The sequence below is a fragment of the Chiloscyllium plagiosum genome, unplaced genomic scaffold (genome assembly GCF_037043375.1).
Source record: "Chiloscyllium plagiosum isolate Xiang-an unplaced genomic scaffold, Cpla_swu_hap1 HiC_scaffold_49, whole genome shotgun sequence".
Lineage (NCBI taxonomy): Eukaryota > Metazoa > Chordata > Chondrichthyes > Orectolobiformes > Hemiscylliidae > Chiloscyllium > Chiloscyllium plagiosum.
In genome coordinates this window covers 440,203-452,033 of record NW_028270187.1, presented here as the reverse complement: position 1 = coordinate 452,033, position 11,831 = coordinate 440,203, and the positions used below count along the sequence as shown (strand labels likewise).

The 11,831-nt window shown below is 52.4% G+C and overlaps 1 protein-coding gene across 1 annotated transcript in view; it reads right to left on the bottom strand.

Annotated features, from left to right (window-relative positions):
- tfpt (TCF3 (E2A) fusion partner) overlaps window positions 1-10,756 on the bottom strand; it is a 23,890-nt gene extending 13,134 nt beyond the window's left edge. The window contains exons 1-3 of the mRNA XM_087984955.1: window positions 10,023-10,756; window positions 9,620-9,690; window positions 7,140-7,209 (exon numbers count right to left, since the gene is read on the bottom strand). Coding sequence (XP_087841081.1) covers window positions 7,140-7,209; window positions 9,620-9,690; window positions 10,023-10,310 — 429 coding nt within the window. The 5' untranslated portion in view covers window positions 10,311-10,756. The remainder of the gene's footprint in view (window positions 1-7,139; window positions 7,210-9,619; window positions 9,691-10,022) is intronic.
- Window positions 10,757-11,831: the final 1,075 nt, after the last annotated feature.

Here is an 11,831-nt window from a genome sequence, read left to right as displayed (position 1 = left end):
AGAGAGACAGACACACACATAGTGACAGAGAGAGAGAGAGAGAGACAGACACACTCACATAGTGATAGAGACAGACACACACAGTGATAGAGAGAGACGGACAGACACACACATATAGTGATAGAGAGAGAGACAGACACACACGCACAGTGATAGAGAGAGAGAGAGACAGACACACACGTAGTGATAGAGAGAGAGAGACAGATACACACACTCACATAGTGATAGAGAGAGACAGACACACACTCACATAGTGACAGAGAGAGAGAGAGAGACAGACACACACACATAGTGATAGAGAGACAGACACACACTCACATAGTGATTGAGAGAGAGACAGACACACACATATAGTGATAGAGAGAGACAGACACACACAGTGATAGAGAGAGACAGACACACACACATAGTGATAGAGAGACAGACACACACTCACATAGTGATTGAGAGAGAGACAGACACACACACACATAGTGATAAAGAGACAGACAGACACACACTCACATATAATGATAGAGAGAGAGACAGACACACACACACAGTGATAGAGAGAGAGAGACAGACACACACATAGTGATAGAGAGAGACAGACACACACACACATATAGTGATAGAGAGAGACAGACACACACGCACAGTGATAGAGAGAGAGAGAGACAGACACACACATAGTGATAGAGAGAGAGAGAGAGACAGATACACACTCACATAGTGATAGAGAGAGAGACAGACACACACATAGTGACAGAGAGAGAGACAGACACACACACTCACATAGTGATAGAGAGAGACAGACACACACTCACATAGTGACAGAGAGAGAGAGAGACAGACACACACTCACATAGTGATAGAGAGAGAGAGACAGACACACACATAGTGATAGAGAGAGAGAGAGAGAGAGAGACAGATACACACTCACATAGTGATAGAGAGAGAGACAGACACACACTCACATAGTGACAGAGAGAGAGAGAGACAGACACACACTCACATAGTGATAGAGAGAGAGAGACAGACACACACATAGTGATAGAGAGAGAGAGAGAGAGAGACAGATACACACTCACATAGTGATAGAGAGAGAGACAGACACACACACTCACATAGTGATAGAGAGAGACAGATACACACTCACATAGTGATAGAGAGAGAGACAGACACACACATAGTGACAGAGAGAGAGACAGACACACACACTCACATAGTGATAGAGAGAGACAGACACACACTCACGTAGTGACAGAGAGAGAGAGAGACAGACACACACACTCACATAGTGATAGAGAGAGACAGACACACACTCACATAGTGACAGAGAGAGAGACAGACACACACATAGTGATAGAGAGAGAGAGAGAGACAGACACACACGCTCACATAGTGATAGAGAGAGAGAGACAGACACACACACACATATATAGTGATAGAGAGACAGATACACACACACATAGTGATAGAGAGAGAGACAGACACACACATATAGTGATAGAGAGAGACAGACACACTCACAGTGATAGAAAGACAGACACACACTCACATAGTGATAGAGAGAGAGAGACAGACACACACACTCACATAGCGATAGAGAGACAGACAGACAGACACACACATAGTGATATATAGAGAGAGACAGACAGACACACTCACGTAGTGATAGAGAGAGAGACAGACACACACACACACATATAGTGATAGAGAGAGAGACAGACACACACAGTGATAGAGAGAGAGAGAGAGAGACAGACACACACAGTGATAGAGAGAGAGAGAGAGAGTCAGACACACACATAGTGATAGAGAGACAGACAGACAGACACACTCACAGTGATAGAGAGACAGACACACACTCACATAGTGATGGAGAGAGAGAGAGAGACAGACACACACACTCACATAGCGATAGAGAGAGACAGACAGACACACACATAGCGATAGAGAGAGAGAGACAGACAGACACACACACTCACATAGTGATAGAGAGAGAGAGACAGACAGACACACACTCACAAAGTGATAGAGAGCGAGAGAGAGACAGACACACACAGTGATAGAGAGAGAGAGACAGACAGACACACACTCACAAAGTGATAGAGAGCGAGAGAGAGACAGACACACACAGTGACAGAGAGAGAGAGAGAGAGACAGACACACACAGTGATAGAGAGACAGACAGACAGACACACTCACAGTGATAGAGAGACAGACACACACTCACATAGTGATGGAGAGAGAGAGAGAGACAGACACACACACTCACATAGCGATAGAGAGAGACAGACAGACAGACACACACATAGCGATAGAGAGAGAGAGACAGACAGACACACACACTCACATAGTGATAGAGAGAGAGAGACAGACAGACACACACTCACAAAGTGATAGAGAGCGAGAGAGAGACAGACACACACACACATAGTGATAGAGAGAGAGAGAGAGACAGACACACACAGTGATAGAGAGACAGACACACACTCACATAGTGATAGAGAGAGAGAGACAGACAGACACACTCACGTAGTGATAGAGAGAGAGAGAGAGACAGACAGACACACTCACGTAGTGATAGAGAGAGAGAGAGACAGACAGACACACTCACGTAGTGATAGAGAGAGAGAGAGACAGACAGACACACTCACGTAGTGATAGAGAGAGAGACAGACAGACACACACACACACACATAGTGATAGAGAGAGAGACACAGACACAAACTCACATAGTGATAGAGAGAGACAGACACACACACTCACATAGCGATAGAGAGAGAGAGACAGACACACACAGTGATATAGAGAGAGAGAGAGACAGAAAGACACACTCACGTAGTGATAGAGAGAGAGACAGACACACACTCACATCGTGATAGAGAGACAGACAGACAGACAGACACACACACAGTGATAGAGAGAGAGAGACAGACACACACATATAATGATAGAGAGAGAGACAGACACACACACACTCACAGTGATAGAGAGAGAGAGACAGACACACACATAGTGATAGAGAAAGACGGACAGACACACACACACACATAGTGATAGAGAGAGAGACAGACACACACAGACAGACACACACACACACACACAGACAGACACACACATGCTCACATAGATAGAGAGAAAGAAAGAGAAACATAGAGAGAGAAACACAGAGAGATAGACAGATAGAGACACACACACATGCTCACAGAGAGAGAGAGAGAAACACAGAGAGATAGACAGATAGAGACACACACACATGCTCACAGAGAGAGAGAGAGAAAAACACAGAGAGATAGACAGATAGAGACACACACACATGCTCACAGAGAGAGAGAGAAACACAGAGATAGACAGATAGACACACACACATGCTCACAGAGAGAGAGAGAGAAACACAGAGATAGACAGATAGAGACACACACACATGCTCTCAGAGAGAGAGAAACACAGAGAGATAGACAGATAGACACACACACATGCTCACAGAGAGAGAGAAACACAGAGATAGACAGATAGAGACACACACACATGCTCACAGAGAGAGAGAGAGAAACACAGAGAGATAGACAGATAGAGACACACACACATGCTCACAGAGAGAAACACAGAGAGATAGACAGATAGAGACACACACACATGCTCACAGAGAGAGAAACACTGAGAGATAGACAGATAGAGACACACACACATGCTCACAGAGAGAGAGAAACACAGAGAGATAGACAGATAGACACACACACATGCTCACAGAGAGAGAGAAACACAGAGATAGACAGATAGACACACACACATGCTCACAGAGAGAGAGAGAGAAACACAGAGAGATAGACAGATAGACACACACACATGCTCACAGAGAGAAACACAGAGAGATAGACAGATAGAGACACACACACATGCTCACAGAGAGAGAGAGAGAGAAACACAGAGATAGACAGATAGAGACACACACACATGCTCACAGAGAGAGAGAGAGAAACACAGAGATAGACAGATAGAGACACACACACATGCTCACAGAGAGAGAGAAACACAGAGATAGACAGATAGACACACACACATGCTCACAGAGAGAGAGAAACACAGAGATAGACAGATAGACACACACACATGCTCACAGAGAGAGAGAGAGAGAGAAACACAGAGAGATAGACAGATAGACACACACATGCTCACAGAGAGAGAGAGAAACACAGAGAGATAGACAGATAGAGACACACACATGCTCACAGAGAGAAACACAGAGAGATAGACAGATAGAGACACACACATGCTCAGAGAGAGAGAGAGAAACACAGAGAGATAGACACACACATGCTCACAGAGAGAGAGAAACACAGAGAGATAGACAGATAGAGACACACACATGCTCACAGAGAGAGAGAGAAACACAGAGAGATAGACAGATAGAGACACACACATGCTCACAGAGAGAGAAACACAGAGAGATAGACAGATAGAGACACACACACATGCTCACAGAGAGAGAGAAACACAGAGAGATAGACAGATAGAGACACACACATGCTCACAGAGAGAGAGAAACACAGAAAGATAGACAGATAGACACACACACATGCTCACAGAGAGAGAGAGAGAGAAACACAGATAGATAGACAGATAGAGACACACACACATGCTCACAGAGAGAGAAACACAGAGAGATAGACAGATAGAGACACACACACATGCTCACAGAGAGAGAGAGAGAAACACAGAGAGATAGACAGATAGAGACACACACACATGCTCACAGAGAGAGAAACACAGAGAGATAGACAGATAGAGACACACACACATGCTCACAGAGAGAGAGAGAGAAACACAGAGAGATAGACAGATAGAGACACACACACATGCTCACAGAGAGAGAAACACAGAGAGATAGACAGATAGAGACACACACACATGCTCACAGAGAGAGAAACACATACACACACTCTCACATAGAGACAGAGAGAGAGAGAAACACAGAGAGATAGACACACACACACACACACCCAGAGATAGAGACACACCCAGAGATAGAGAGAGACACACTCACACAGAGACAGAGAGAAAGAGAAAGACAGAATCACAGAGATATAGAGATAGATAGATAGAGAGAGCGAGACATACATGGAGCCAGAGAGAGAGAGAGAGACAGAAACACACAGAGATAGGAGAGAGAGAGAGAGAGAGAGAGAGAGAGAGACAGAAACACACAGAGATAGGAGAGAGAGAGAGAGAGAGAGAGACAGAAACACACAGAGATAGGAGAGAGAGAGAGAGAGAGAGAGAGAGAGAGAGGGGGGGGGAGGGAGGGAGGAGAAAGTGAGAGAGGGACAGACAGAGAGAGGAGAGAGAGAGGGAGGGAGGAAGGAGAAAAGTGAGAGAGGGACAGACAGAGAGAGGAGAGAGAGAGAGAGAGAGGGAGGGAGGAAGGAGAAAAGTGAGAGAGGGACAGACAGAGAGAGAGAGAGAGCGAGAGAGAGAGGGAGAGGGAGGGAGGAGAAAGTGAGAGAGGGACAGAGAGAGAGAGAGAGAGAGAGGGAGAGGGAGGGAGGAGAAAGTGAGAGAGGGACAGAGAGAGAGAGAGAGAGAGAGGAAGGGAGGAAGGAGAAAAGTGAGAGAGGGACAGACAGAGAGAGAGAGAGAGAGAGGGAGAGGGAGGGAGGAGAAAAGTGAGAGAGGGACAGACAGAGAGAGAGAGAGAGAGAGAGAGAGCGAGAGGGAGGGAGGAAGGAGAAAAGTGAGAGAGGGACAGACAGAGAGAGAGAGAGGGAGAGGGAGGGAGGAGAAAAGTGAGAGAGGGACAGACAGAGAGAGAGAGAGAGAGAGAGGGAGGGAGGAAGGAGAAAAGTGAGAGAGGGACAGACAGAGAGAGGAGAGAGAGAGAGAGAGGGAGGGAGGAAGGAGAAAAGTGAGAGAGGGACAGACAGAGAGAGAGAGAGAGAGGGAGGGAGGAAGGAGAAAAGTGAGAGAGGGACAGACAGAGAGAGAGAGAGAGCGAGAGAGAGAGAGGGGGAGGGAGGGAGGAGAAAGTGAGAGAGGGACAGACAGAGAGAGGAGAGAGAGAGAGAGAGGGAGGGAGGAAGGAGAAAAGTGAGAGAGGGACAGACAGAGAGAGAGAGAGAGAGAGGGAGGGAGGGAGGAGAAAGTGAGAGAGGGACAGACAGAGAGAGGAGAGAGAGAGAGAGAGAGAGAGAGAGGGGGAGGGAGGGAGGAGAAAGTGAGAGAGGGACAGACAGAGAGAGAGAGAGAGAGAGGGAGGGAGGGAGGAGAAAAGTGAGAGAGGGACAGACAGAGAGAGGAGAGAGAGAGAGAGAGAGAGGGGGAGGGAGGGAGGAGAAAGTGAGAGAGGGACAGACAGAGAGAGAGAGCGAGAGAGAGAGAGAGGGAGGGAGGAAGGAGAAAAGTGAGAGAGGGACAGACAGAGAGAGGAGAGAGAGAGAGAGGGTGAGGGAGGGAGGAGAAAGTGAGAGAGGGACAGACAGAGAGAGAAGAGAGAGAGAGAGGGTGAGGGAGGGAGGAGAAAGTGAGAGAGGGACAGACAGAGAGAGAAGGAGACAGACAGAGAGAGAGAGAGAGACTGGTGTGGGGCTCTCAGAAACGGATCAGGTTAACCAACAGTAATCCACAGTGTGGGGTGGGGGGGGGGGGCAGACAGGGAGGGGGCTGAAACCTGTGGCCAGTTGGGGTTTTGTTTTTCACATTGGGACGGGGCTGTCACCAGGTGGGTCACTCCCTGACTGCTCCAGGTGACGATAACACACATTCCGCGTTCCCCCTGCCCCCCCCCCCGCCCGCCCGCCCCCACCGCACACCCCCCCCCTCCCACCTTTCCCCGCGAGAGTATGCCGGCGGGCCAGGTGGGCCGTCCCTGACAGCGGGGACCCGCCGAGTTTCAGGACCGTCCCTTTTCCGAACTCAATTCAAACACCGCCGCCCGGAAGGTCTCCCCCCCCCTGCCTCTCCGCACTGAGGGGCTCGCCAGTGGGGGGGGGGGGATCGTCAGACCTCCCGCTTACCAAGGGAAACGCGGACCGTCGAGGGGAGAGCTCCTGGGGGGTGGGGGGGTGGGCTGGACAGGGAAGATGTGGGAGGGGGGGGGGTGTGGTGGTGCTGAGGGCGTGCGTAGATACGCAGGGCGGCCGCTGGCGACCTCTCACCTCCAGGACGATGGTGAGCTGAGCCGTTCTGTACTCATCCCCGTGAGAATCCAGGCACCTCATTAAGAACCTGAAGGGGGGGGGGGAAATCGAACAGGTCGGACTTTGGTCAGGAGATACAAACAACAGCCTCCAGCTCTCGACTGGAAAGCGACCGCAGACCTGGCACCGACATGAGCAGGGACCCTGGCTAATTCCCCCCCCTCCCTCCCTCTCTCTCTAACCCAGGGATTACTGCCTGATTTCCCCCCTCCCTCTCTCTAACCCAGGGATTACTGCCTGATTTCCCCCCCTCTCTCCCCGTCTCTCTCTAACCCAGGGATTACTGCCTGATTTCCCCCCTCTCTCCCCCTCTCTCTAACCCAGGGATTACTGGCTGATTTCCCCCCTCCCTCTCTCTCTAACCCAGGGATTACTGGCTGATTTCCCCCCTCCCTCTCTCTCTCTAACCCAGGGATTACTGCCTGATTCCCCCCGTCTCTCCCCGTCTCTCTCTAACCCAGGGATTACTGCCTGATTCCCCCCCCTCTCTCCCCGTCTCTCTCTAACCCCGGGATCACTGCCTGATTTGCGCCCCTCTCTCCCCGTCTCTCTCTAACCCAGAGATTACTGCCTGATTTCCCCCCACTCTCCCCGTCTCTCTCTAACCCAGAGATTACTGCCTGATTTCCCCCCACTCTCCCCGTCTCTCTCTAACCCAGAGATTACTGCCTGATTTCCCCCCTCTCACCCCGTCTCTCTCTAACCCAGGGATCACTGGCTGATTTCCCCCCTTTCCTCCCTCTCTCTAACCCAGGGATTACTGGCTGATTTCCCCCCTTCCCTCCCTCTCTCTAACCCAGGGATTACTGGTTAATTTCCCCCCCTCTCTCTCTCTAACCCAGGGATCACTGGCTGATTTCTCCCCACTCTGCCCGTCTCTCTCTAACCCAGGGATTACTGGCTGATTTCCCCCCCTCTCTCCCCGTCTCTCTCTAACCCAGAGATTACTGGCTGATTTCCCCCCTCCCTCTCTCTCTCTAACCCAGGGATTACTGGTTAATTTCCCCCCCTCCCTCTCTGTCTCTAACCCAGGGATCACTGCCTGATTTCCCCCCACTCTGCCCGTCTCTCTCTAACCCAGGGATTACTGGCTGATTCCCCCCACTTCTCTCCCAGTCTCTCTCTAACCCAGGGATTACTGGCTGATTCCCCCCACTTCTCTCCCCGTCTCTCTCTAAACCAGGGATTACTGGCTGATTTCCCCCATCCCTCTCTCTCTCTAACCCAGAGATCACTGGACAGTGATCAGGAGCAGGAACCCTGACTGATTTCCCCCTCCCCCCCCGTCTCTATCGAACCCAGGGATCACTGGCAGATTTCACCCCCACTCTCTCTCTCTAACCCAGAGATTACTCGCTGATTTCCACTCTCTCTCTCTCTCTCTCTCTCCCTCTCTAACCCAGGGATCACTGGGCAGTGATCAGGAGCAGGAACCCTGGCTGATTTCCCCCCCTCTCTCTCTCTAACCCAGGGATCACTGGGCAGTGATCAGGAGCAGGAACCCTGGCTGATTTCCCCCCTCTCTCTCTCTAACCCAGGGATCACTGGGCAGTGATCAGGAGCAGGAACCCTGGCTGATTTCCCCCCTCCCTCTCTCTCTCTAACCCAGGGATTACTGCCTGATTTCCCCCCCCTCTCTCTCTCTAACCCAGGGATCACTGCCTGATTCCCCCCCTCTCTCCCTCTAACCCAGGGATTACTGTCTGATTTCCCCCCCTCTCTCCCTATCTCTCTCTAACCCAGGGATTACTGGCTGATTTCCCCCCCTCCCTCTCTCTCTAACCCAGGGATTACTGGCTGATTTCCCCCCCACTCTCTCTCTCTCTCTCTAACCCAGGGATTACTGGCTGATTTCCCCCCCTCCCTCTCTCTCTAACCCAGGGATTACTGGCTGATTTCCCCCCCACTCTCTCTCTCTCTCTAACCCAGGGATCACTGCCTGATTTCCCCCCTCCCCCTCTCTCTCTAACCCAGGGATCACTGCCTGATTTCCCCCCCTCCCTCCCCATTTCTCTCTAACCCAGGGATTACTGTCTGATTTCCCCCCTCTCTCCCTATCTCTCTCTAACCCAGGGATTACTGGCTGATTTCCCCCCCTCTCTCCCTATCTCTCTCTAACCCAGGGATTACTGCCTGATTTCCCCCCCACCTCTCTCTCTCTCTCTAACCCAGGGATTACTGCCTGATTTCCCCCCCTCCCTCCCCATCTCTCTCTAACCCAGGGATTACTGCCTGATTTCCCCGCCCCCTCTCTCTAACCCAGGGATCACTGCCTGATTTCCCCCCCCCCTCTCTCTAACCCAGGGATCACTGCCTGATTTCCCCCCCCCCTCTCTCTAACCCAGGGATCACTGCCTGATTTCCCCCCCCCCTCTCTCTAACCCAGGGATCACTGCCTGATTTCCCCCCCCCCTCTCTCTAACCCAGGGATCACTGACCTTCGTTCTTGCTTGAACCTATGAGTTATTTTTCCAACGCACTCCAAGCGGTTTAGCAACATCTCATTGACCTGCAACGGAAACGGGACAGTTGACAGTTTACAAACAGCACTGCAGTAAGTTTGAATGTCCCTCTGTGTTAGTTTGTCTCAGACTCGTTCGTGGACATTACACCCAGTGGAGGAACAGCCTGTTTAATGCTGTCCTAGAGTATATCCATCTCCCTCCGACAGTGCGGCCCTCCCTCAGTACTGGGCACCGGGAGGGAGGGAGGGTGGGCCTGGATTATGGAGCTCAGGTCCTAGAGTATATCCATCTCCCTCCGACAGTGCCCTCAGTAATGGCAGCAGGTGGAGGTGGAAATTGGGAGAACAGGGCTGAAGCAGTGGAAGTCCAACTTTACCAACTCAATCTCCTTGCAACGGCGCAGGAGAGCGTGGTATTTGTGGCGGTACGCCTCCCGGCGTCGCCGCAGCACCTGCTCCTCGTCTTCCTCCTCGTCTTCCTCCTCGTCGCCCTCCTCTTCCTCGTCCTGCACCTCCTCCTCCCTGCCCCGACCCTCGTGCAGACCCGAGTCCGTGAACTCCACCTCCTGCTCCAGCTCGCTCTCCAAGATGTTGCCTCCGAAGAGTGGGGGGAGGGCCAGCTCCGAGCAGGGCCCCGGGAAGTCGTCGAAACCGACCGCCGCCATTCCGGGCGCCCTCCTTGCTAACGTGGGGCGCGCCCCTCACCTCCTGGGGGCGGCTGGGCGGGCGATGGGGTTTAGCGCAGGGTGGCGGGAGCCCGCGTGTGGTGGGGCAGCGGCGGCAGCCTTGTCACCGTCACCGGCCAGCCAATGGGAAGCTGGATTCCGTCAGGAAGGGGCGGCCATCTTGGCGTGGTCTTGACGTCGCTCTGCGGTGAGGGGCTTGGCAGGGGGTGGGGGGTGGGTGCGGTGGGGCTCCTTCTCTCCGTATCCACACAAATCTCCTCCTTGGGGCTCAGCGGGCAAAGTAAGGCAGAAGAGAAAAGAAAAGAAGTGGATTTAAAGGTGCTCCTGGGCCCTCATTGCTCAAAGGCCCCCTTGGTCAACCTTGGAGAGGTCAGAGGGCAATCCTCCTCCCCCTCCCGCCCTGAGGAAAAAAACCCTCCAGGACAAAATGGCGGCGGGGCCGAAGCAGGCGGGTCCCCGCGTTCGGCGGACAGTTCGGACGACCAATCGGAAAGCGCCGCCAACTCCTCCTCCAATTGGGAGCCGGTAATGAGTGGAATGGCGTGTTTGTCTTCCTGACGGACACGCGCCGCGTCCAATCGGAGCAGAGAGCAACTGGCGTAAATCCGCCACTAGCCAATGGGGGACAAAGGGAGGGCGGGTATTATTCTCGCGTTTAGCCCCACCTCTTCCACCCAGCGGCTGCGTATAGACGGATTGACGCTGATTCTATCCAATCGGATCGGTTTCGTATGTGTCCCGCTATCCAATTGGAACACGCTCCTGCTCTCATTCCGCCCGCTGACGGTGGGGGGCCGTCTCAGCTGATTGACGGCGGCCTGATCCAATCCGCTGTCGAGTGTCTCCCAGCTCCCACTGCCGATTGGCTGGCGCCCCTCTGACGGACGGCGGCCCGGCCCATTCGATTGCGTGCACCACCGTCTGCGACCCGCCCATACGTAGATTGGCAGCCTGGCTACCCAATCGGCACCGGGGACCTCACCGGCCTCAGCCAATCGTCGGCGTCGTGCCCGCGCCATGATTTCCACCACCACACCCCGGAAACTGGAAGTTTGCAGAACCGAAGTGGGGAACAACGATTAAAATTAACACTTTGCAGTATCAGAAAAAAAAGAGATAATTAAAGCGCATTTAGTTTTTGCCGCCGGCGTTTAGAATTTGCGCGTGTTTGCTGACTTTGTCAACTGACCCCGCCCCTTTGCCGCAGGTTCTTCCGTCGATTGGTCGCTTCCGGTCTGATTGACCTTCCCTTTCGCCAATCGGCCCTCCCTTCCTTACGATTGGCATTGTTCCCCACCAATCGCTGCCCACATCACCGACGCTTGGACCAATGGTGCGTGACGGAGGCGGGTCGGGTGTGCGTTCCCGCCCTTTCCCAGCTAGGCTCCCCCATTTGTTCCTTCATCCCTTCATCCCACGATTGACGTGAGCGTTCGCCCAATGGGCCATCCGTATATGTGTGGCGTCACAGTAGGGGGCAGGGTATGCGCTCTAATTGGC